General features: G+C 41.4%; 1 protein-coding gene across 1 annotated transcript in view; it reads left to right on the top strand.

The window, feature by feature from the left end:
• Positions 1 to 27103, top strand: part of nrxn3b (neurexin 3b) — a 200096-nt gene that overhangs the window by 160933 nt on the left and 12060 nt on the right. The window contains exons 16-18 of the mRNA XM_030770471.1: positions 7367 to 7538; positions 14386 to 14475; positions 15957 to 16267. Of these exons, the coding sequence (XP_030626331.1) occupies positions 7367 to 7538; positions 14386 to 14475; positions 15957 to 16267 (573 nt within the window). The remainder of the gene's footprint in view (positions 1 to 7366; positions 7539 to 14385; positions 14476 to 15956; positions 16268 to 27103) is intronic.

Raw genomic sequence — 27103 nt, 5'->3', positions numbered from 1 at the left:
GCAAACAAAAAAAAAGGAAAAAGCAAGAAAAGCAGTGAACATCTTGAGTGTCTGAAGAAAATCTGACATGTTCACGGTGCTGTGGATGATTTTTTTATTTTTTTTCCCCTTTTCCATTCTATTAAAAGAGATCAAATTTGATATTAGCATGGCCAGAAGTATCCATTCGCTCCAGATACACAAGTTAAGATTCAGAGACGGTTCTCATTTCAAAGGTCCAGTGAGATGAGGAAGTAGGCCACTCACAATGCTGCTGCCATAATTCTATTTGAAGGAGGAGACAGGCGACCTAGATTTGCCTGTTATTTACCCGACCATTTTAGGTCTCTGATGCCCACCCACTTCCAACTGAGAGACCCCGTCTATCCTTCTCAACCACTCTCTATCACAGTCGGCTGGGCTTGTCTCCGATCGAATCTGTCTGATAAAGAGTCAGACCACCAATCATGTGGTCAAAATTGGTGCAAGCGCGCGCACGCGTGTGTGTTTGTGTATGTTTGTGTGTTCTAGGTCATATACTAGCATGAGTCCAATATTTCCTTTCATGTCAAATGTTGGATGTTTCTATACCGATTTCCCCATTTTACAAACTGCCCATTTCCTTTCCCTCATTTTCGTTGATGTAAAGTTGCTCCAGAGGCTGTCGCTAAAGCCTACACAGAATCTGTCAATACATTTTCATCTCACGGCAGGACAGGTATGTTCACATACGGTGGCAAGGGGCTCAAATATTGATGCTTTTGTATAGCTGGAACGTTTGACTTGGCCTTCTATTCCGCAGCACACAAACACAAGACTAGTCATGCAATAAAGGCCAGGGATGTTGCGAGCTCTTTAAGTCAGACTAGATCACATAGGCGTGCCTCATGCGTGCCTCATGCGTCTATGTGATGTCAATATATAACAGAGACACTAAATGAGGGCTCTCGTCTGCCCGACGGGTGGTGCGGCTTTACCCTATTATTCCCATTTCATCTCAAGGTAACGGTTAGTGTGTTCATTGACGATAACTCAGCCTGCTTCGCTGCATAGTATTGGTGCTGACTGGAATTCTCTCGATAATGATTGTGAGGCATTGGCAGTGGGTAGCTGCCGCCTCTCTGTCTGTGTTGAGAGCTCTGTTTATCTAAGGCAGTTTAATGCGGATTAGTACTGGCTAGCCAGACCCCCGTGTTTGCAATCTGTGTTGGCGAGTGATTTCTACATCTGTCATTGTGTGAAAGAGGCTCATTTACTCCCATTCAGCCCCTCTCATGAAAACATCAGATGTTCTTGGAAGCTTCTTTTTTTTTTCCCCCCTGCCTGAAACACCCTTACGCAGCATGGCCGAGATCAGGTATCCGGTCGACGGGGATAAGCTCCTGGATCCGATCTGTGTTTGTGGAGAAATTTCGGACTCAGTGATCATTTGCCAAGATGTTGCAATTACCCATACGAGTGGAGAAAACAAAAAAAAAAACGCCACCGCTGCCTGAGTACAACTCGCGTAGCCGTTTTGGAACGCAAAGTCCAGACGAGAGTGGTAAACAGATGGGCAAACGCCAGTTCGTCTGTACAGCATAGTCGACGCGGCTCTTGATGTTCAAAGAGAGGCATAACCAAGAGTGTTCAACTAGGCTGTGAGAGATGGGGAAACATCTGCTGTGTGGTTGATTACAGTGAAGTGTTGTTCTATCTAATATCCCTCTTTCTTTGTCTTTCTCTTCAGTTCTTTCCTTTCCTTTTCTTTTTTTTTTTTTTAACTATTCACGGCACGTAGCAGCAATATATTGTACATACAGTCGCTTTTCTGATTACAGCAACACCGCTGTTAGATGCATCTGATGCTAACTAGGAAATTGACTATTCTCCATTAAGAAGCTCAGATGCAAAGCCTGAGGGTGTTTTTTTTTTTTTTTTAACCGAGGCTTTAGATGTTCGGGAAAGAAATACTTGGAAGGCAGATCTTCAAACATTTGAAAATGTATTGTATGTGCTATCTTGAAGCTGTTTTCTTTTCTATCAGTGCATCTTCAAATCTGTTTTCTCTCTCTCTCTCTCACTCTCTCTCTCTCTCCCCTTGATGGATTGATAGCTCCATCTCTGCTACATATTCTCAGAGGCTGTTTGGAAGGTCAAGGCTAGCGTGACATTTCCTTTGTTTTCGCTTTAATTTTTGTCTTTTTTATTTGTCAGTTGGGAGAATACTGTCACACCGTCAGTGAGATTTAGAAGCCATATGCCTCTGTGAATATAGTTGCCATATGCTTCAGAGGTGTATTAAAATGTATCAGTATCACAATTAGTCTTTTAGTTTTGTTTCCACGTGGTCTGTTGTGTGGAAATTTCGCTCTGCTAGGCTTTTTTTTTTTTTTCTTCTTCCTCGCATTAAGAAATCAAATTTAGATGGGTACTTTTACACCGCTCAATTTTAACTTTTCACCAAATTGAAATTGGTTTAATTTCACCAACACATTAAATTAAATATCCACCAACCAGATTCCAATTTGATTACCAAGCTGTTTCTATTTCATTAGCGGATTCCCTAATGGACTTTTCTCGCCGCTGTTTTCCGTCGAGAACAAATCCCATCTAGTTGTGTTTTAATGAACCCAGTCAAACAGGACATGTGTGAAAGGCTTCCCTAACAGCAGCGTACTCTCTGATTGACAAAGCCTGCTGCTACCGCTGCTGTTTCAGAAACCCTTCCAATTTACACCGCGCTCCCCTAAACAGCCAGGAAGCAACAGTGCCGCTTGGCCTGTTAATATTTCATGACCTGACTTTTCCCACAGATGTTCATTTTTCATACTTGTCTTGGCACAGTGAGGAGGATTTTTGCGATTTTCTTTCTTTTTCTTTTTTTTTTTTTTTTTTAGGATGAACAACTTTGAGACCTGTTTTTTTTTTTTTTTTTTAAATAGCTAAATATATTTGAGTAGGATGGGAACAATGACATCATCAACAACCAAACATACTAGAATATATCACTGCCCTTTCTTTGCTTTAGTGTGACTCTGTATCAACTGCACCAAGAATAATAATGATTTGAACACATAGTCCTGTTAAAGCACAACTGGTGCTGTAATGTCATCAGTGCTATTGACATTTATGTGAAAAGACATCTCCGACACTCCTGTCAAGCAATTAACAATTTACAATTTACAAGCCAACTGATATGTCGCTGAAGCTACAATGTTTTGGAATTTCTCAGGCAAAACACATTTTCTTTTTTGCCATGCCCAAAAAAAAGGACACAGAAGAGAAACAATTTATTCATTCAACGCTGCAGCCTTAAGTGAATGCACATTTAGTGGTTTAGTCATTAATTTGGTGTAGACTGAAAACACTCGATTCTTGTCCATAAAACAAGGGTTAGAAAGATGATTTGTATGGTGAGGGTTTCTCGTTCTTTGTGTTCTAAAGGAGAGCTAAGATGAAAGGGATATTCTTGTGGGCTTGAGCAGACGCACCAACAATGCTAAATGTTTTCATAAAAACCCTCCGCCATTTGCGTCAGAGGGAGTGACTTGAATTCAGATGGACAACAGGAAATGTGAGGTAAATAATTAATGGGCCTGACCCAGCGCAATTCCAAAAGAGGATCAAAGAGGGGCAGCAGCATTTGACATTGAGCTGGCAAGTGAGTCAAAGCCATTACCTCCCACAATACAGTCCATGTCCAAATTAAATATGCATTGCCTCGCTTTTCTTTTCTTTTTTTTTTCTTTTCATAAAGAGGTTAGAGGCTAACATTGACTGGCACTACCGAACATTAACAAACTTGCTAATGGACTTCAATTATCTGGCATTAAGTAAAGTGCCATTTTGTTCTTGTCCTCACGCTAGATTTAGTTCTCTTTATGGTGAGTGATGGGTTCTTTGGCCTCATATTTCCCTGTCAATAATTCAAGGCACCCAGTGAGAGCCCTTTTACCTACTGCAGGGTTGCTCAACTTTTGTGTTTTGGAGGTTGATTTAGGGAACAGCTCTCTACGCATAAGCAGTGGTAATCTATGCCTGAGTTCAACTCGTAGGAAGAAATGAAATGCAGCAACAGCATAGCCTCTTGGAAACTGATTTATAAAACCATTAGCGCATATTACAATCTTGCCTAAGGCTTTGATGAAACATTGTTTTGGTTAAGGGGGGAATTCACAGAATTGTGTCTTAAGTAAGAGGATGTTTAAACTTGATGGAGGAGATAACAAAATCTCGGCACAAAGGAATGCACTTGGAATAAGACATTGCTTCGAGTATCATTGGGTTTTCGGTGACAGTGTAGTAGACTATAATTTTGGACAAAACCAGACCCTCGCCACCGAATTCACACCCCAGTTACTTGTCTGTCTCCAGCTTGCAGCTGTATGATGATCCCTGGCTTTTCTGACAGGTAATTTAAAAAGACTCAGTGAAGCAAACGGTGACTATTTGCCTGTGTTACTTTTAAATTTACCACAGTTGTTTGCCAAATATTTGCTGATGTCCCAGTCAGCAGTAAACATTTTGTAATTCTGCAAAAGAGGGCTCAAAGCAATCTCTCCGAGACGTCTCTTGCCCAGAAGTCAACACAGGTTTCATAGAAAACATTATTACTCTCAGGTCGCAAGTAGCTTTACACATTTATGCCATGTAATGGATGCGTCAGTGTCTCACTATGACATAAAACATTAGAAAAACAATGTGCACATGCATTCAAAGGCACCAAACCAATCGGTGACCAGTTGTTCCAAGAGTGTGTCTTCGCTTCGGTCAAGGCAGTTGTGTCGTTCCCTATTTAAGTTCTTATTATTAATGCTAGACTAATGGGCAGCAGCAAGACTGTGACAAAGTGGTAGGAACCATCAGTTTAACTAATGACCAGAGCCCCTGCAGTCCACAAAGGGCTACAAATGCTCCCGCCATTCATCAGATATCATTGACAGTTGGTGTTGATGGCTGACTGTTAAGATACCACCTCTCATGCTTCACCCCTCTTTCACAAGGTGGTCATTAATCCCTCCAATTGATTAGTCTCTTCAGTGTGTCAACCATGGTACAATTCTGAGAAAGCCAGCCACAAAAAAAACTAATTTTGGCCATCAGGTGACTCTGTTGGCGAGTATAATCCATACAAGAATAATTAGCGCATTTGATACTTGTTCCTCGGGGCCTCAAGGCCGCTTCATGTTTTCGCCACATCTATTTTCACTTACATCTGGGTCCCTAGATGGATCTGTATGTATGAAGCGGCAGCTTGCTATTTAATACCACCTATCGATTGCCGGATAAGGGTGGTGGGAGTGGTGGGGGTGAGATGGGCGTTGGGAGTAGGGCTACCATTTTTGAGTTGCAAAGTTGAAAATCCTTACAATGTTATCGTTGCGTGCCAGCTCAAATAGACTGACCCAGATGGGTCTCTCTGGTTAAGCTGAGGACCCAAACCAGGATGAAAACCGGACCGAGCCCACGTTAAGACATCCAACCTACAAAAAATCCTCATCTAAGTCTGGTCAGTTACTTAGTGGTACAGGCTTTAGTGATGAATATCCCAATGGACGTGCTGGCTGACTCTCTGAGTGCGGGCTGGTGAGGACTTTCCGAGGGATTAGTCTCCCGGGGACCGTCTTTGTGCTGAAGGCATTGATCGGGTTGGAATTGGATCACAAAGCTTATTACTGGTGTTGGTGAACACGTCACACTGGGGCAATGGAGATCTCAATCTGGCCATGTTCCTGCCGCAACACAAATGACTTTTATCACTCGTACTTACCTCCCAGCAGTCCCCCTGTGGCGAGGCTCTTTCAACAAAAAAACTCCTGTTTCTTTCTTCCAAAAATGATACGATAAACTACGGTCTAACATATGTCCAACAATCAGACTGCATGTCAAATTTTTTTATTGCGAAGAAGTCACTTTAAAAGACGCGTTTCAGTTTCATAGTCAGAAGTTCAGAGTCTTATCTATGTGTGGCAGTTTATTGCCTGGCTGTGATGTAATGCAATGTCTTGTAAGGTTAGCGAGGAGGATATTACCTTTATTTTAATATGTGTTATAAGTTTGCTGGTTCCTTTTTTCCTCCATATATAATTTTCTCTGTATTTTATGTGGCTGGAAAAGACAATGAAGTGCTCTCCTGTCTGGTGAACAGCAGGCCAATGAAACGTAATTGGAAATGTCAATCACGTTCGAGAAGAGGGGAGGCCGGGCCAAGCAGTGGCCGGACATGGTCGGACGTGGCCGGCGAAAAGCAAAGGGGGGAAAAAGGGCTTTTTTTTTTTCTTTGTAGAGCAACCATCTTAAGAGGCAACCAAACTGTAGCCACGGCCACAGTCATTTGTTACCATCAGTGTCTGCACAGTAGGGACCGGCTGTGCCTAGACGCTGTAATGATTGGAAGGGAGGCGATACGCTTTTTTTTGTTTCATCATGGGAGATCAAAATGCCTGAGGGATTTCTCAGGACATTATGATTGTAATCAGAGATTTTGTCGATCATGACAGCGTGCGCGACACTTGCTTGTTGCCATGGTTGTGTTTTGGAATTACACGTTGCATCTGAAAGCTTACTGCCTTCCCTAGGTTGTCCTTTTTGTGTATTCATCCTCCAATAGCATTTAGGGTAGATGAAGATAATCCTCACACATCTGCTGTAATTGTCAATGGCACCAGCTACTTTTCACTAGCGGTGCTTATGGGCAGTAGATCATGTTTCAGGGGTCTTCAGGGGTTCGTAGGTTCCATGAAAAGGACTGATTCATTATAGATTAATTCATTAGACGTTACAGACTTTTCAACCCTTTGCCTATGTTGTGATGAACGGCTGCACTGTTCCATCCTCTCAGTACATGCCATTACTCCCACAAGATTCTCAGCTGGGATTAAAACAAATAAAACCAATGACAAGAGACAAAAAGAGGAGAAGCCAAAGGCCTATGTCATCTCTCTGTCTGTCTCTCTCTCTCTCTCTCTCTCTCTGTCTTTCTCTCTCTTTCTCTCGGTCTGTCCCTATCTCTCCAGCTTCGCTTAAAACAATTTCCGTGTAATGCCTTCTTGCTTGAGTATTAAAACTCTGATATGGTATATTAAAACAATGTCATGGAGGAAACTCAGGACAGGTCCTTCCCAGACTCTATCTCACAAAAATAGCCTGCAGTCCCATTTAAACCAAACATATGGAGTACATGGATGAGCATCTGCCTAGCCATCCGCTATGACACGCTGAAAAGTGGATTAGTCATCGTTACGTGAATGTCCTACATTCTCTTTGGCAGCCTTTCCTCATCAAATGGATTTAAATAATGCAGCATGCTCACATCAGCCTTTATCCACTTAATTGAATTGAGCTTGAAATATTCTTAGTGTTATGTGGCTAAACTCTATATGTTTCTCATGTTTGTCTTTTTCAGGAGGAGGGCAAAGTCGGTGTCACATTCAACATTGGCACGGTGGACATTAGCGTCAAGGAGACCACCACGCCAGTGAATGATGGAAAATACCATGTGGTGCGCTTCACAAGAAATGGAGGCAATGCCACCCTGCAGGTGGACAACTGGCCAATCAACGAACACTTTCCGTCAGGTAATGTCCGGCCTCTGTTGACACTGAGAATGGCTATGCTGACTGAATGAAGAATCTCTCCGCAGTCAAACCCACTGAATATCACTTGCTCTTGAATAAAACCGCCAGGAATGCTAGTTAGAGTCCTTTTTGTTCACCCTTTTCTTCCTCCCTTTTTCTTAGATTATCCCTTAGTCTCATTTGCTCACCCCCCCTTCTTTCTATCTCCCTCTGGGCTGCATTGTACAATTTGTACAGCTCAAAATGTGTCAGTCGTGGGAAAAGGTAACAGGTGTTCCCAGTTATAACGTCTTCACTCACTTATTGTCTGAGGCTGCATGGGTAAACGTACAGTAGAGAAACCTTACAAAGCCCCAAAACGGCACTTAGTCAGTAATCACCACTACACACGTTGTTTTCTTAATTATCCCCAGAAAATGGCCATGTGAGAGTGTGCAATCAAGCCAGGACACCTGGTACTCAGCCAGAAGAACGCAGGCAGCGCTGTAGCCTTTGTTTTGGCGATTAGCGGCATAGCATCTGGCTTGCTCATTTCAGGCGTACATGGAGGGAGCAAGAATGAGCGTTTTTGATGGGGAAGGATGAAGCCAGTGGAGGTACCTGGCAAGGGACACTTCAGCGTCTATCTCTCTCTTTCAGCTTGGGAGGAGGGAGAGTGATGACAGTTGAATATAAATGTGCTCATCAAATGCAGGCTACTGGGCTCCATTTTGGATGCTGATCCAGTTCAGTCCAGTCAGCCCCTTCATTTGAAGCCGGGGCGGGCCCAGCTAGCTTTTTTTCTACAAAAAAAAGCTCTTTTCCACTGCACTCTCAATTAATTCCAGGTTCACTGTCCTCCCCTTTGATGTCTGTGTTCTGTTGACACTCTCCATAGGGTGTCTGACCTCTTCACTTCTCCTCCAATTAGAGAGTTGCATTGAAAGCCCCTAGTCAAGGTTTGCACAGCTCCGGTTCATATTGCTCAAGTTGAAGTAAGAACTGCTCAAAATGGCTGACACGAGGCCGTGAGAGACTTGTGAAGGAGGGAAGTACAATGTTATATTCTCTCTCTCTGAGTCCCAAGATGGTAACCCATCAATGTCAGCATGACTCAGGGAGCTTTTTATTACTGCCACAGAATTTCTACTTAATTTGAAAACGGTGCTCTCTTTTTTTTTTTTTTTGCTTACGAAAGAAGCACAGCCGCATAATCATAAATAGGTTTGGTTAAGTCAGTCTGTCAGAAAGCAATTCAAACTGAGGGAAAGCTAATACCAATAATATTCATCTGTCTACATTGTCTGATAAACAGTTGGACTGTTTGAGAGGTAAACCTCCAGCCTACCTCGGTATATCAGTGATGCACTCAGGAGATTTGGTTTTTGATTTAAGAAGTCTTTTGAGTAATGTCAGCTTCTTCTGCTGTTCCCATTCAACTTGAAGTAACACTGATTTGTCCAGCACTGACCACCATTGTACTGAAGGATATTAGGGATAATTGGTAACAGCTATTTTCAACTTTCCCACAGACTACAATGATCTACAATATCATACTTTCCACAATTATCTATGTCATTTTTCAGTGTCATCGTTGTTAAAGCAAATAGTCTACATTTATGAGCAGATACCCCTTGAAAGCGTTCTCACACAAGTAGCTTGAAGTTTTTACATTGTACTGTACAGGCACAAAACTTTGTGCTATCTTAAGAAACATTGTTCAATTAAACAGCTTTAAATAACAGACCCAAGTATTAACTACATAGAGAGGTTGCATTTTCAAACACACACCTCACACGTCTACACCATAAACAAATGTGAGGAAACTGTAAATGCAGAACGCTGCCTGTCAGACAGATCGTTCTCTCAGCCTTGACAGACACAGATCTATGTGGTATTGTGTGTGAGAATGAGTGTAAATAGAACACATGCATTTTGGTCCAACTGCCCACCCTTGTACTATCCACCACGTTCTGTATTGTGATCGAGCCATTAACACTGGTAGAATTAACACCCTGAAAAGCTTATAGCAGCATTGGATCGATCGGTCTCAGAGGCTTGTCTCAGAGCCACTTTCAATCAATGGGGTAATGTGAGGGTCCTTACACCCACAGCTTTTTTGTTCAGAGAGACCTTCAAATGGTTATTAAAAGGGCAAGTGATTCCTGTTGCAAACAAAGAGCAGTTTTTCATTAAAACTGTGTTCTTTCTCCCCCCCCCCCAACTCTCTGTCTCTCTCGCATCTCTCTCTCTCTCTCTCTCTCTCTCTCTCTCTCTCTCTCTGTCTCCCTCTCTCTTTCTCTCTCTCTCACACACACACACACACACACACACACACACACAGATGACATTTAGGCATTTGTTGTGCTCTCCAAATGTCGTTAGCAAGAATTAAATTGCATATTCAGTAATTCCCTTTTTTTTGTCTCACCTCCTGCTTCGCTGGTAATTTGCAGGACATTCTGTGGTTGTAATTCGATGATTATTGATCATACCCCCCACTGTTAAAGGCTTTGTCATCTCTTGAGTAATTACAGGTTAGGGTGCAGCTTCATCGACTGGATAGCACTTGAAATGCTCAACGCCGAAGCGAAGATGCAGCCTCGTGCTCCTTAGGTCCGTTCGATAAGCTGTTACTAGATCTGAGTCTCTCAGACTCCACTGAGAAAGGAATGAGATTTTGTAAGCTCCCTGTCATTTGCTAGCCAGTCAATGCTGAGTGCAAATAGCATCACAAGCCAGAATCTGATTTCTCAACACCTGAGCTTTTGTTGATAGGAAGAGAATCTGGCCAAAGCTGAAATCTCGGTTTTCAGACTGGTCAGAATCAATAAATTAGACAGTAAGTGTCATATCTACATCCTAATAATTCAGATGTTTGGTCAGGCAATATTTTGCCATCAGTTGTGATGATTTGTCCCTCACCAACTGCCACTGTAAGCAAAATGGTGTAATTAAAGGGAGAGAGTCCACTGACAAAGGAAACTGCTGAAAACTGTATTACCTTGCTTACAGTGCCTGTTTTGTGACTGTCTTAAGGGCCCCAGCATCTCAGTGTGCCGATAAATGCATTGCTTCCACAAATTTTCTCTCTGGAAGACCTATCTGGTAATTATTTTTCTTAGAGTTAAGGAAAAGACGGTTTGTTGAGCTTAATCATGTTAAATGGAGCAAAGCCTTGTCCCAGAGATCCTGTCTGAAGCCCCATGATCCTCCATGATCCACTCTGTTAAAGAGCAGGGCATTACAAGTGGTGGAAAACTGCCAAGCGTGTGAGAGATAGAGGGAGAGAGAGATGTACACTAATATTGTCCTTTAACCAGGGTTGAACACCATGTATGAATGAGTAAGTACAACATCTTTTATTTCAGTACTTAAGTACATTTTCACAGTGCTTGAACCATAATCAGGTTGTAATGTTTTGAGAGCTAGTGGGGGGCATTTTTTTTAATATTATATTTTTGAATGGACAACTTTTGTTGCATTGAGAAAAAACATTTACATATTTTTTAAATATAAACTTGTCTAAAAGGATAAATTTTCAAATAATGAGTTACTTAATTAATTGCAGGTCTTAGCTCTAAACTACTTCAGACTGCAAGTTTCAAAGACCTTATTGTCTTTGTAACCAAACGATGAGGTCTCTGAGACTTTCAGACCAGTAATATCAGCTGTGACCTTGTTGCTATCTACGAAACACTGAGCATTTCTGAAACTCAAGATTGTGGTGTGTCGCCTTGTATTCCACTAGCCAAACACAATTACCCTATCAAAAACACAATCTCTCACATCGCAGAACATGAAGATGAAGATAAGCTTCAAATGCCAGGCTCCAGTTTCAGTCATTTTCCCCAGGGGTGTGATGGTGAACGACAAATTCTTTTCAGCCCGTTTTGTGATGGCACAACAAAAAGCATATCCTTAGAAACAGGATCTGGCAATTTGGTTGGATAGATGCCAATGACTAGATAAGGATCTTGGGAGGGTTTTGTGGAACCTTGATCGCTCAATAGGTGAAGCTATTGTGAGAGACCTTCATTTGTCAAGGTTAGGACATGCTACATGGAGTGCTGCTTTTCAGCTCTAGTCTTTGGGGCCCTATGGACAGTTCCTATTTTTGCTCCAGCCTAACTTTCCACGTCCAATTCAAATCACTAGAGATCTAGTGATTAGTTGACAAAAGTAGTTCACCGGGACTAAAGTTAAGAATCATTGACAGAGTACAGATACTGTGAGCGCTTGCATAATAGGACAAAAGCTTTTAATGCCAGTTCTTGGGATTTTAATGGAGTGGCATCAGGAGCTATTTCCCCGCACTTAATATGCTCTCAGCTTTCAGCATCTGCTGAAGGCACCCTGTGGTGCATCACTGGCACGAAAAAAGAGCTTTCTGATATTATGCCAGTATTTGTTTTCACTTAAACAGAGCCATGTGAGGCAAATAATTCAGACAGTATTCCTGGAAGAGACAGAGTTTGGAAGCAACACAAAATACAAATACAGTGATGGATGAATGGATGGATGGGTGGATGGATGGATGGGTGGATGGATGGATGGATGGGTGGATGCTGGTGGGGTTGTTTTGGACTCAGCTGCTTTTTTCCGATGTTTGTTAATAGCTCTTTACTGCATCACAGAGTCCAGTTTTCATAAACCATCAGACCTTGTCAATGAGGCTGCAAGTCACTCATTAAGTCTGTAGCTATAGAGTCATTGCTATATCCTCACCCTGTTCCATCCAAAGTTTCCCTTTTAGTTATCTTGTAGCTATTAGAACACATTACAGCTTAGAATATTTTACTTATGTAAACAATCTTCTTTTCAGTATCAGGTCTCTAACTGGTCACTCCATTATCATTACCGGGTGTTCAGGGCTCAGTGGACAAAAACCAGAAGTGACTGAGCATAGACATCTCCACGTTGACTGAAAGAAAGTGAATGTAAGGAAACTGGTGTATAGCATCTGAATCAGTGTGTCAGTGTTTACTCCTCAGGCTCTCCTGCTTTTTGTCAAAGTATGGCAGAGAACTGCCTTCCATCTTGGTGGAGACCAGCTCTAGGCTGGCATGCCATGCCCACCTGGATCAAAGGCAGGAGAAACTGCTTCGAGGTACATATTAAGTTCAGCTCCTCACTTCATACCCCCCCCCCCCCCCGCCCCCCCAGCATTGCTACTCTCCCACACTCCCTTTTACATTTTCTTGTCTCGCTCTCTTACGCTTTGAAGCTCCGTTTGAGCTTGTTTAAAAGAGAAAGTGCTGGGGAAAAAAAAGTGAGTGAAGATGGCACTCAACTCGCCACCAGCCAAAGCCCATTTAACTTTTCCCGTGACAGTGGAGACGCGGTGACTCTGAATGGCTGGTGCCATTTGCATGGATGGTTCCTTTTTCTTCACATCTGAGGCTTCTGAATGTTTTTTCTGGAATGATTCAGTATTCAATGGCCTGTTTGTACACATGTGTTAAGTAACTCTGATTCTTTTGCAGTCTCTTGGTTTATATATATATATATATATATATATATATATATATATATATATATATATATAAAGGTTAATCCAATCCAGAAATGCAGTGCTAAGTGTTACTTATCTAAACATGTTCGCACAGAAGAGTAGAATGTTGCAAATTCATATTGTAGACTCATCAGCTAAAATGGCTTCACATAGAGCTCACTGACAGCTAATGTCTTGAACCCCCAATCAGAACTAAAGTCCATTCACTTATAGACCACTGTTTTATTAACCAAAGTCATCAAGACACAGTCAGAACAACTCAGTGAGCATTCCCATGGTAAGAAGGTAAGCAAGGAACAAAAAAAAAATCTGTCTCAAAGAAGGAGTCTAGGCTATACTCGTTCATTTTGCTGCAAGTGGTCAAATCAGTTGTAGATTAAAGAGTCCAGCTATCAGCCAGTCAAACAGGTTGAAAAGAAGGAAAGTGTCAGTGGTTTCATTTCAGAATTCTCGAGTAGCGCTCTATCTTCCTCCTCTCTCTTTCAGGATCATTTTTCTAAATGTGAGGCGGTTTTGTCAAGAGTTCATGCCAGTAGTGCCTTTATTATGAGCAAGGAGAGTAAGTATCTGTGGAGTGTTAGGTGTCTTTCCGTTGTTCTGCATACCCAGAAAAGAGTGCTTTGAGAGTCCCTGGATTTCACACCACCCTAGTAATGATCTAATCTGTATGCAGCTTCCCCAGCCCACCCGCACCCCCGAAAACAAACAAAAAAAAAAAACAGTGTCATCAGAGGTCCTCACTCCTCACAGATTTGAAGATCCACACATTACCTCTTTCTTTCTTTTGTTCTCTCTCTCTCTCTCTCTCTCTCTCCCCTTTTTTCCTCTCCCTCAAACCATTGTTGAAGTGACTTGTTCCTTGGCTTTTGAAATGTAAGAGCATGTGGTGTCCAGTGGGAAAAGTGCCTCTGACTCACACCAAATTTATTTTAGTATTGAGCTTTGGAGCGCGTGCAGTCCCAATTATCACTGTAAGTTTCATAGGCTGTATGTGAACTGGGATTGAAATATTTCGCATTACTATATGAGACAGAATGTATTTAAAGCATACGTTTCTCTCCCTGATGTCTTTGTGTATTGGTCTACTCAGCTAAGTTTGTTGCCTGATAACAACGCATTACCTACCCCGTGTCAATAGGTTTATGTATTTTCTAAAAGTTTATTCAAATATTTGATCGTTTCTTTATTGATATAATGGAGGACCTTAAACATGAAATCATAACGAGAGATAAATAAACTTAAACGTGGCTAAACATTCTCTAAAACAATATTTTAAATAAAACCAAAATGAACTGTGTTAAGATGACTGTTGCGTTTTTTACGCTGTTTTGTTTAAACTTTTAAACTTTAAAGGCAACAGCGACATTGAGCGCTATCAAATGGCTAATAAGAAAATCCCATTCAAATATACCCGGCCGGTCGAAGATTGGCTACACGAGAAAGGTAACGTCACGAGATTTCAAGTTTTTTTGTTTTTTTTTTTGCACTCCCTTGTCATGTCGTTACTTTATTTCTCTCCAAGCGATTGGAATAAACAGTCCTGAAATCCTTTGATAATTAAACTAAATTTTTTTATAATTTATAATTTGCTCGAATTCATGAATTGATTTTTTGTTTTTCTTTTTTACTCTTTTACTCTACTATTTTTTTTTTGTTAATTATCATTATTTTTTGATTGAATGTGAATTGTGATCCTCTTTTGTTATCACCATTAAACCACATGCTAAACCATTAATAGAAACCAGTTAAAGGGACTGAGAGTGGCTTTTAAAACAGTACATTATATATATATATATACAAAAAAAGCTGTCATGAATGAACTTTCCATCTAAAATCAAACCTTAATATACTTTCAGAGAGCAATAATTTGATCTCCCTGAAGTCTGACTTTTCCACTCCTACAGCTTCTCTGTTTTGAAGATTCTGAGTAGATTATCTGTGAAAATAAAAGACAAGGGAAATAATCTTTTGAAGAGATCAGGCTCCTGTCAAGACCTCAAAGTTACAGCAATCTTCTTCTGGTGGTTTCAGACTAGTAATTGGCTCCTATTGTTAAGAACAGCTGAAATTACGACGCTATGATGTCTTTCTTTTTAAAAACAGTTTGTGCATTTGAAGCAGGTTACATTGTGATTGTCATATTAACACCCGTCATATACGTAAAAGGAGAGCGCAAAAAAAAAGGCGGCTGCATTGTTCTCCTGTCAATTGTAGCGTTGAAGTTCTTGCAGAGGAAAATAATACCGATATAATTTTTTTTTAAAGGTCATTGCCTAAACCTCCTAAGATGATTATAAAGTCCCTTTAACAATTTTTAAAACACAAAATCACTTTCAAATCCCATTAGTAGTGCTACATGCATGAATCAACATGAGTTGTTTTTTTTTGTATGTGTGTCTGATGATGGGTTTTTTTTTCCCCTCCTGATCATTCATGTCCAATGCGATATAACTGTGGACTTGACAGCCATAATATGCCTACAGCAATGAGAAATTTTCAGTTCATATTCTAAATTTTTTTCTTTTTTTTTTTTTTATAAGAAATACGTTTCATAGTAGATGTTTTAACATTTGCCTGTGAGCTACATTTTGAAAATCGGTGTTTTATTTATGTCTGCTGAATTGTGTAGCAGATATATACCATCAAATTGGATCTGATTTTTTTTTTTGTACATCATTAAACGTGTGTAGAGTTTTACCCTCAGGTTTAATAAACCCGTTTATATTCATATGAAACAATATTAACACATTTTTCACATCTGTAGTATAGATGGGTAGAAAGGTAGGTAGACAGACAGACAGACAGATGGATATATTGCCATATAGATAGACATGTTATGAGGTGAGGTTAAATAAGAATACATAAGTTTAGATTAGACACAGACTTCTTGTTGTGATTCAGTCCCTCGCTGGTTTTCTCTTCAGGTCGGCAGCTGACCATCTTCAACACACAGGCTACGATTTCTATTGGCGGGAACGATCGTAAACGGCCGTATCAAGGCCAGCTCTCAGGCCTCTATTACAACGGCCTGAAGGTTCTCAACATGGCAGCCGAGGGACACGCCAATATCAAAGTTAACGGCAGCGTGAGATTGGTCGGTGACGTGCCCACAAGTCGCGGCCCTGCTCGCACGACCACCTCGGTCCCACCAGAGATGTCCACCACTTTCATCGAGACCACCACCACGCTCTCCACCACCACTACACGCAAACAGCGCTCTCCTCCCACTATCCAGGTAAGACCGTGTTAAATGTTGGATAAACGGTCTCCTATTCCTATGCAGTTTGCTTTTGATCGAAAGAGAGTGCATTTGTAAATTATGTCATAAACTGAAAGGTTGAGACCAAAAGATAAGTGCATGAAAGCTACGCTGAAAAGCTCTTTATCTCAATTACAGGGGGTTTTGAAAAGTGAAAGAGATACAGGCATTTTAGTTCATGCCTTTTTTAAATGTTACCTCTGATCAAAAAGATATCAGCACTCAGCCGCAGAGAACGACGCGGAGGTAAATTTGATTAGTGTCAGAGACCTCATTTAAGTGTCTTGTCTTCCATTTATAATCAGAAATTTTGCACTGAAACTCATCCAGAAAAACTCATAGTTCTTGTTTCGGTTGGCTTCTGTGGTATTGTTGGAACTAGGGAGCTCTAGTCTAGCCTGTACACTTTCTGTTTGTTGTGACCCATGACCCATGAGTCCATCAAACATCTTAGTCAAAGTCTCGATGAATATTTGTCCTATCAATAATAACTCTGTGATATTATGACAACCAAAGCGTCACAGGAATGATGACTCTGTCTGCTAGAGACTTGTCAGATATGCAATCCTTTTCAACCGATTTCACAGGGAAATAAAACAAATTTCTCTCTTTGATAAAGCTTGCGCAATCACCGGGTCTTTGAGAGAATCTTGTTTCTCAGAGAGCTGGTGCATCTGCTTGTCTGGAGAACGAGGAAGACAAAGGTCGAGCGAAAATCGTATGACTGTAGTCGGTGTGGACGCTCTCCACTCTCCGGAGTTTAACAGAGTGCCTTCTGTAACACGCCCTGACCGCGAGCCAATGGGCCGCCGCTCGCAGAGAAAGCAATCGCGCAGAGCGGGGTTTTCATTGATGCTGGAGGACAAATTGAAGCAGCGGTTTTAATATTAAAGCCATAACTCTCCCCGCAGCGTGGCTTCGCGGCGACAGGCAATGTGGGTTTATCTGTTTCTCACCTTTAAACGGATCATCGGCAACAAAAAAGTAATGATGACCTCTCATGTCAGATTTGACTTCAGCATGGCTTCATCAACGCAGACCACAGCTAGCACAGGGCGCACAAGCACCAAGTCGAGTTGAGGATCTAGTCTAGACACAAGCGTGATGCAAACTGAAATGAGCCCAGAGCTGAACTGAGTTTTATTTATTTATTTATTTGTTTATTTGTTTATTTATTTTATAAAACGAAATTGAAAGACATCGTGGAGCTAAAGCCCCGAACAGTTTACTTAAAAAGGTGTTTTTTTGTTGTTGTTGTTGTTGTTGTTTTTCCTTCTTCCTGTTTCTTTCTTTTTTTTTTTCTTTTTTTTTTAAGAACTTAAAAAGGTTCTTTGAAGAATAGTCAGGCAACTGGAGTCTGAGATAGAACACGAATAACTAGGTCATTCTTTTCCCCTGTTTTCATTCTGTAAAATGTTGAAATGTTGAAGGCTGTGGAAATGTGGAAGTGCCTCAGTCTCTTATTGACTTGTCATAGAAGATTGAGCCATCTAAAACACAATTTGAATGGCGTTTTCAGCAAATGAACCTTTTAAATAGGCTCTATCATCTATTTTGATTACTGAATTACATGTGGTGTAGACTTACCAAGTAACCACATTCCAAATTAAAAAAAAAAAAAAAAAGAACCTCAAATGAAATCTTTTGAAAGTTTATAACAAAGACAATGCTGAAAATAGCGCTTTGCCTGAGCAGTCGATCTGCTCTAATAGTTTTCTATAAGACAGTTCAGGTCAAGCTTTCCACAGCACAAGGAGCAACGGCCCAGGGTATTTTGATTCATACCACTGTGCCACCAAATGTAATTTCTGCCAGGCTTGGTTTACCTCTCCCTTGTTGGCTGTCAAAATTCATGGCAAGCAAGGTGAGGAGAGGACCTGTACAGGTTGGCAGATTTCCCAGCGCCCAGAGGAGACGGTCGTGTGTGTGTGTGTGTGTGTGTGTGTCTGCGCGTCTGTGTAACTGATTGTCGTTTGTTTGGTAGTCACCTAGCTGCTGTTGTTTCGGGTGCTATTTCCATCTGCCCAGCTGACATGCTCTTCTGCGAGACTACATGTTCCCCAAATCTCAGGCCCCATCCCTCCCCTCCTGAAGGTGTAGAAAGGGGACAAGAGGTGTTAGATAATACCCTGTCTGTGGCATGCTAGTGCTGCAGAGGGAGAGAGAGAGAGAGACAGACAGACAGAGAGAGAGAGGGAGAGAGGAACATCGAAAGAGAGAGAGAGACAGACAGAGAGAAAAACATCGAAAGAAAGAGAGAGAGAGACAGAAAGACAGATAGACAGAGAGCAAGAAACATCGAAAGAGAGAGAGAGAGAGAGAGAGAGAGAGAGAGAGTGATTGGCAGAAACCCAATTAATAATAGCCCCAGTGGGAGAGCCGGACATGCTCTTGGCTCTCAGCTTGATCTGAGTGCAGGAAAGGGGTCAGGGAGCCAGAGTGAGAGTGGGGGTGAGGGAGCACTGAGGTGGCCCAGAAACATCTTCTGACATGGCCATTTATCTCTAGTGAGGGTGACCACCCTGGAGAGTCAGTTAACAAAATAAAGAAATAAAGAAATGAACTAAAAACAGAAACATGAGGCACTGTATGGTTGTTGTCATAACCTGCAATGGATTTAAACACAAACATACAAGTGGTTGTGTTTCTGGGAGGACCCACGACACGACATTTCTGTCAGTGAGACTGTAGTCTGGTGTTTATTAGTGTGGACTATGCAGTATATGGATAATTTGTCTTGATTACAAATGCTATAATCTCCAATTCAGCAGGTATTGCTAGGGATGAGCTTACTTTATTCAGTGATTTCTATGGCCTCTCTCTAAGATTTAACAGAAGAGAACTGGAGAAGTATACATTTAGTAGTGTAGGTGTTAGTCTCCTTTTTTTTTTTGGGTAGCAAAGCATTAGTTATTTTGTAATGCTCAGCAGCATCATGACTGCAAACGCTGACGCAGTGTGTTCAGTGCCGAGGTGTTAATCTCAGGAGTGAATCCTTCCAGAGCACCCATACAGTCAGAGCAGAATAAGAACTGCAACGCTCCACCGTTCAAGCCTCTCAGGGCCTTAATATTCTCTCATTTAACAGTTTATACAGTCGCTGGTCGTCTCTGTCTCGAATAGTTACTCATTTAGCACTGAACACTGTCTGGGATTGTTTGCCTCTAAGTCATACGACTAATTCCCATGATTTCTTACACGTTGGGTTGTTCTGTTTGTTTGTTTGTTTGTTTGTTTGCTTGCTTGCTTTTTTTAAATTAATTTTATTTGTACGATGTGCGAGTCAGCCCCGAGCCTCGCATCCTGAAGATTACACATGAATGCTTCATCAACTCTGGAAAAAAAATTATATGAAATATATATATATAAAATTATATCAAATGTATTTATATATATATATATGTGTGTGTGTGTGTGTGTATATATATATATGATCATCAAGGATAAGAAAAGAAGGAAGATTTTACTTGAGAGACCATAATACAGTCCTGGGTAATGGAGTCATTATGTGACATTGTGAAAAGAAAATGATGCACAGTGAAACAGTTTACAGGGGATCTCACACTCATGGTGAAAAGCACAGAAGAGTGAGTTTGGTCTCCCCTGCAATTAACACAGCGTAGCACGTGGGAAAATGACTTGATTTGCTTTGCTGCTGTTGAGGTGTATCATGGGGGGAGAGTTAATTTGTTCAAACATAATTTGTGGAGAACCCTATGGGCCTTCTTGTTTTCCCAGGTAAGATCAACCTTTGTTACATTAGCAATCAAAAAAAAAATCTTTTTTTTTTTTTTTTTCTCCAGTAAGTTATGGAGTGCTGATTTGACAAAATCCTATAAAGAGCATGTATTTGTTGAAATGGAAGTGTGATTTTCCACTGCGTAGCTGTGAGATGTTTTGGGGTTGATGGAGTCAGATGAAGATGCAAGGTCCAAATGGTTGCTCTCAGTGGTCTCTGCACCAGACTGTATTTTCAGAAAGACACAGAGTCTTCCTTTTGGGTCAGGGCTGTGTAATCACCTTACCCTCAGCTTCATCTCTCTCAAGAGGAGCTCACGCCACAACAACAGTCTTCTCACTGGATATTTAGTCCCCAGTCAAAAATGATACTGCCCACACCACTGAAGCCACTGGAACACATGGCGGGGTTTGTCACTTCCAGTAAGGGAGGAAGAAAAGAAAGTGGGTGAGAAAGACAAAGACAGAGAGATGGTCAGAGAGAGAAAGAGAGAGAGAGAGAGAGAGGGATGCGAGAGAGAAGTGCTCAGTAATTGCGCAAAGGTCAGGCTCAAAGCGGCAGGTCTCTCGTTTGTGCTGCGCGCGTTAATTTGATTTTTCCCAGTTCCTCCGTGGCTGAATCCCGGCTCTGCTGGAATGCCGGTTCAGAGATTGAAGCTGCTGTCCAGGGACGCTTGGTGGTCCCAATTACAGGAGAGGGAGGGAGGCAGTGGGACAGAGTCTCCCAGTGCATGTGGCTCATTAAAAACAAGGTGGAAGAAAGGAAAAATGGAGGTTAGAGAAACGAAGCCCAAGGAAAGCTACGTTTAGTCGCAAAATAATGAAGCTCTCTCTCTCTCTCACACACACACACACACACACACACACACACACACGCACACACATACACACACACAGCAGATCAGATAGAGCATGAGCAGAAGAAGCAACAACAGTGAAGTAACACAATTTGTCTCTATTCCCCAGACTCTGGGAATTTAATGAAAGGCATTAAAGCCCAAATAGGAACTTTAATATGAATGTGTTACAGCCTGTCCTGTGAGACAGGCTCTATTTCATCCTGTGTCGTATGTCACGTAAGAAAGAAATGTTGTAACGTCACTGTCCCAAAAAGGTCGCCGCTTCTATCTATCTATCTATCTATCTATCTATCTATCTATCTATCTATCTATCTATCTATCTATCTATCTATCTACTTTTTCTTTGTTGTTGAGCTAATGTTTTCATCAGAGTGAACAAATAAGTAATTCCTTTATGGATGGAAAACAAGCTGGTGATTCAGAGGCTTTGCTGACTCCAGTCCTAAGCATGAAATTATTTTCCAATAACCAAGACCAAATACTGAGGAGACATATCTGTATCTCTCTTTCGGCTTTGGATCAGAGAGCCCGCTTCTCAGGGGAGAGCAAAGGATCCACAATCTTCTGTTGTTTACTCAACACTGCACAGGGAACTCTGAATCTCCAGACTATCTGCTTTCAAATCGTCTTTGATGAAGGCTGTCCCTGCGAGAAACAGACACGCGAGTGTCACCGCCTCAGTGTACGCTTTGGCCTTTCTTTTTCAGTGTGCCGTGTCAGAGGTGAATTGACTCCTTCTGCTGTTGGTGACTGGGTTTTGTTTGTAGGAGAAAAAAAAAAAAAAAAGAGTCTAGTTGGTTGTGTTTGCTTTACCGTGAGACTTTTTCGGTGTTCTATAGCTGCTTACATACGTCGGGTTCAATAAAGATGGTTTTAAAAGACATCATCTCTTGGGAGCAAAAAAAAAAAAAAAAATGCAGCTTCTGGATTGGCAGCTCACATTTCTCAGCCTTGTTCTCTAGATAACCTTGCGCTCTCTGATGGATGTAAAATCATCAGGTACGTAATGAGTGTTTGCCGTATGGTGGCATTTCAAGTCGGTTGTTCAGCTTGGGATAGAAACATCATTTTGTGAAAAGTGGCATTAATAGTTCTTAGGGAATGGTAGGTTTGCCCGGTGGTAGCCATTGCAGGCGTATTGCAGAGGGCATCAAGACCTAATGTTGCCCAGTGATTGTTTTTGATACCAGCTTCTGACAGTCAGCAAATAGCGCCCACTGTTTTAGACAGGTTCTGATATATTATGAATTGACGCCATAGGAACAGCAGCTAAAACATTTGTTTACCTACATTTTTTTGCACTGGAAGCAAGTAATATTTGAATTGATGAGATATGATATTTGATAATAGTTAACCCCCAAAGCAAATACAAATCAGCTCTGAACATGAAACCTTCATATTGATATTGATTATTGACTCTCAGTCAAAATAACCAGAGGGTTCATTCATCCTTTCTTTACCTTTAGGACAGATATTCTAGGGGGGGGGGGGGGGGGGGGGGGGAGGTTAGTTTTTTGTTTTGCTTTTTTGCTTTGTGCAGTTTGCTTCAGCTTGATCTCAGAATCGATTGCCCTTAACTGTACTCTTGACCGGAGCAAAAGAATGCCCCGGCAAAAGACCCCACGATCCCAGGATACAGAGCAACTCCGATGCCCCTGCAGTGGCTCTGACATATCCCCTCGCACGTTTTAACCTCTTCCGCCCCCCCTATCTCTTTCCCCCCCCCCCCCCCCCCCCAATCCCCATCTGCTGCTTCCCTTATCGTACCAGTCTAAGCCGGCCTCTCTGCCTCGGCGTAGACCCACACAGAGAGGAACCCGACGCTTCTCTCTTCTCTCCTCCCCTCCAGAGGCCGTAATTGAAACGTCCCACTGCTGGGTGCATGTGGCACTCTAATTTTAGCCAAAGCGCACCGAAGGGAGGAGAGAGACAAAGAGAAAAAAAAGAGAAAGAGAGAGGGATGGTGGGCATGGAAGGAGTTTAGTTGTGTGAGACTGTTTGTCAGTGGCTCCCTGATGACCTTGTACACTGCGGCAGGGGAGTGATTAAAGATCAAGGCCAGAGACCATTTCCTTTAGCACAGGAAGATGAATGGGGCTGTTTGAAAACGCCTGCTATGGCCCAGGACAATTAGGGTTTGCTGCCAGTCGGCAACCATGCCGCTGTGTACAAAAGCACTGCCAAATAAATAAATAAATAAATAAATAAACAACCCACATGCAGACGACACAACTACTGAAAAAGAAATGTATGTCCCATATATTAAATTAAGGGGGTTATTTCTCAGTGATTGCACAGTTTATAAAGAGTGAATGAACTATTATGCACATTTTGATAAAATAACCTACTTAATTCAATGGTGTATGAATTGTTGTTATGAATTATTTATTTATAAAAATTAGAGCCATGCATTACATATTTTCTGTTGAATTTTTTTGTTGTTGTTGTTTTGCCCGTCATAGGTTTTCATTTATTTATAAGTCATATTTATAAATCATTCTCCTTGCATAATGAAATATGTTAATCACACAGTTAGGAGTACGTTTGTCCAGTGTTTTATTTGGCAATCACATTTAATATGTAATGACATTCATTTATATTTCATTAGCAGTACGATTAATATAGTGTGAGTCTCTATGGGCAGTATGTTCATATCCGTTAGCTGTTCTTGTTTTTCATATTGGCAATCCAGTACGTTACAGCAAGCCGAGCCAAAGTCATAGTAAAGAATTGAAATGTATTTCTTCTGCAGCTGTGTAATTTTGTGAGCAGGAAATAACGCTGACTACAGGAGAACACGGGGTACGCTCGCTGAGAATGTCAATACTTGATCTTACCACGCTGTGAATATGTTTAAAGCCAAAGCCCACGTCTCCCAGTGCCTCTGTGTTTATTTGATAAAATGCTGGAACAGGGTGTAATTGAAAAATAAAAAAAAAAGAGGGGGGGGTGGGGGGGTACTTTGTCTGTTGGACGTGGCCAGAACACACTGCTGTGTAATGCTTAGTCAGGTCTCGAATATAGTTTCTTTACTTTGTTTTTGAGCACAGTCTTTCCGATATCAGCCACACGGGCATCACAGGGGCTTTGTTGGTCCTAACTTTTTACTGGTCCTCGTTTTGTTTTGTTTTGTTTTGTTTTTTGGGGGGATGTCGTTTTATATTTATATTTGTTCCCCCCTCGAGTGGAAAGAGCTACAATTGAAAAAGAAAATGAAGAGCAAAAAAAGATTAAATCATTCACAAATAACAAAAAAATTAACTTTTAACTTTTCTAGGAAAAGGACGGTTTTTCCTAGAGCAATTTATGCAAAAAAAGTTATTGTGTCAGTAATTATGGAAAACAGCATTAACCTTGTTTTCATTAACTATTTTTTTGGGGGGGTGGGGGGGGGGGGTTCTTTTAGTCATTTTTGTGTTTTCTTACTCCCTGGCATGCCTCGGCGCAAAAACACAAAAACAAAAAAAACAAAAACAAAAAAATGGACCGTCTGCAGGAGTTGGTGAAATTGGTCCCGAATAGGATAAAAGCAGCCGGGTCAGCAAAAGTACACATCAGTCCTGAGCGTCGTGCTGGCTTCCCAGAAAATGAGTTTGAGTGAGAGCTAATGCGGCAGACAGATGACTGTAGCCTGGCTCGACACCATCGATTCTCCCTCTGTAATACAAGCTTTCCCCTTGTCCCTCTGTCAAAGCTGAGATCAGACACGATAACGCAGATCGGGAGTGACCCAATCGAAACGGAAACTTCCGGAACGCACAGATGACTGTCTCCTGCAGGGAGAGTTGAGACTGTGGGTTCGCTTTATTTATTTATTTTTTTTGCCTTTTTTCTAGATGTATTCAGATTCTTTTGCAGAAATTGACATGTGTTATATTGGCGACCTGGGCCAGGTGTATTTTTAAGGGAATATGCACAGATGAGACTTCTATCCTGAAAAGGTAATGTTTGTTACTGAGAACCTCTCAAAGAGAAGAGCCAGGATTCTTAGAAAATTGTCTCGAATATTCAGTGCCCTTGTCTCTGCGTCAGTAGTATATGTTTAGAATAGGTAGGACAAAAAAAAATGTTTCTTTAAACAGAAACAGCCCTGTACTGAGCATCCTAGTCCAAAGTGTTATTGCTGTTGTTGTTATGGTGAGCGAGAGGGTAATTTTTGAACTTGCTGTTTCAAGCCCATTGAGGGTAGACGTAACATCTTGCCCACAACAGAACAATATTCTATACTTTTATAGAATATGGGATGCATAATTTAATATGAATGGATCGGAATAATAAAGATTAACTCATGACTTCGTGTAAATATGAAAGTGTTTCAAGCAGTGCTCGCGACCGATGTATACTATATAAATATGACGTGTGACTAACATGGATCTGATGTCCTCTGAAGCTGCACTGACTGACGGTTGTCTGAGCGGCGCAGTTGAATAGCACCTGTGATGAAGCCATTGTGCATGGATGTCATTTCAATTTCAAAACACCGCAGACTTTAAAGCCTTTAAATTCATCACTCACCTCTGCTTACGCTCCATGACAACCACCAGATTGGGAGCAAGCATTGGCTGGAAGGCTGCGGGGGAAAGCCCACATGGCACCGTAGGGAGAAAGAAACATATTGTTCAACGTCCAAATGTAGCACAGCGTTTTCATCATTGCTGCGCCCGTGGCGTCAGGCTTTAGTGTGATGAAACTCTGGCGGGACGTGGGGATTTCTCTCTGGAAATGGATTCTATCAGACTTTATCAAGCGAAAGTGAGTCATATCGCTCTGTCACAGAGCTTAAATAAAGGAAGGCTATAAATAATTGCATAAAAAAGTATTGAAAAAAAAAAAATAAAAAGTCCCAGCCACACTCTATCTGTTTTCCTCTTTGAAACGTGAAGCGGATGCAGAGGATGAAGGAAGTGCAGACAAGCCCTCTGTCACGTGACTCTTAGGGTTATGGACGATTCGGAATCAGTTATTCGCTAAATTGCTGTTTCGAACGGCCGTGTCATCCGTTGAAGCATTATGTAAAACAGCCTAAGGTAAGGACGAGAGATGATGTCCAAACGCGTCTTGACAGGATGAGAATCAAACATTTGACTAGTGTCAGGCTTTTTTTTCGGAATGATGTTCACGTGAAATAAATAGAGCGTAAATTTGTAACGCGTAACCTCATGATAGCCCACTCTCTGACTCATGTTTGTGTTTGTTGTTCATTTAACCCAGTTCAGACTGAAATTTGTCTGCAACACAGTTTTAGTTCATTATCCTCGGTTTTTAGTGGGTTATGTTTAATTGCCTGTTTAGTGGTGGATATTTGCAGTTGATGCTCTAATTAAAGCAAATGCTTTCAGTAATGGCTTCTCTATGATGCCTCCATCATTAGCACTGGTTAGGAGCACTCCATTAAACCCACTCTGTACTGACAGCTCTGCTCAACTGATTTCACGGGGGGGAAAAAAGGGGAAAAAACCTATTTAGACTCCAGGTAGACCGTGTCTTCTCTTGCAGCCTCTGTCGTAGGAGTGTACAGAAGCACTGTGCACTGTATTATGTGGTCATCAGTTTCCATTTTGAATGATGTAATCTGAGAAATGAATTTAAATTCAATGTATCGGATGCAAATTTGGACTTGCAGAGTTAACATTGCATAAAGCTCCGACCCTTACTGTTACGTTTTATGTGGAATAATATAAGACAGTCTTTTTCCTCTCTGACATAGCAGAGTGATAGTGTGGGGAATTTTCCACTTCCATATGGATTAAAAGGCAAGATGATGAAGTAACACACCGACAGCAGCTCTTAACATAAGAGTTTTTAGTATGATGCAGTAAAGGAGACGCCACAAAAGCATTACAGCATTACAGACTACACACAGATTCTCCAGATCAGTTCCTGACAGACATTGGTATATATATATATATATATGTTAACATTCAGCCTAACTATTCAGAGAGATCTTTGATTAGACAAACGCTCCATAAATGTGTATTGACAGTTACAGCATTTGTTGTGTGGACTACCTGTTGTTTCTTGGCGTTTGTATGTTGGGTGAGAAAAGGAAAGATGAGTGTGAACGAAAGTTTTGGGATATGAAAGACGTACGTGAGATATGGAGAGGAAGAGATGTTTGCGTGTGTGTGTGTGTGTGTGTATGTGTGTGTCATATGACCACATGAAAGCACTGGGAACCTATCAATACTTGGTGACTGAAGCTGAAAGCAGATTT

Source organism: Chanos chanos, chromosome 4 (genome assembly GCF_902362185.1).
Source record: "Chanos chanos chromosome 4, fChaCha1.1, whole genome shotgun sequence".
Classification (NCBI taxonomy): domain Eukaryota; kingdom Metazoa; phylum Chordata; class Actinopteri; order Gonorynchiformes; family Chanidae; genus Chanos; species Chanos chanos.
The sequence above is the reverse complement of the archived record's forward strand: the minus strand, read 5'-3'. Positions and strand labels throughout refer to the sequence as shown.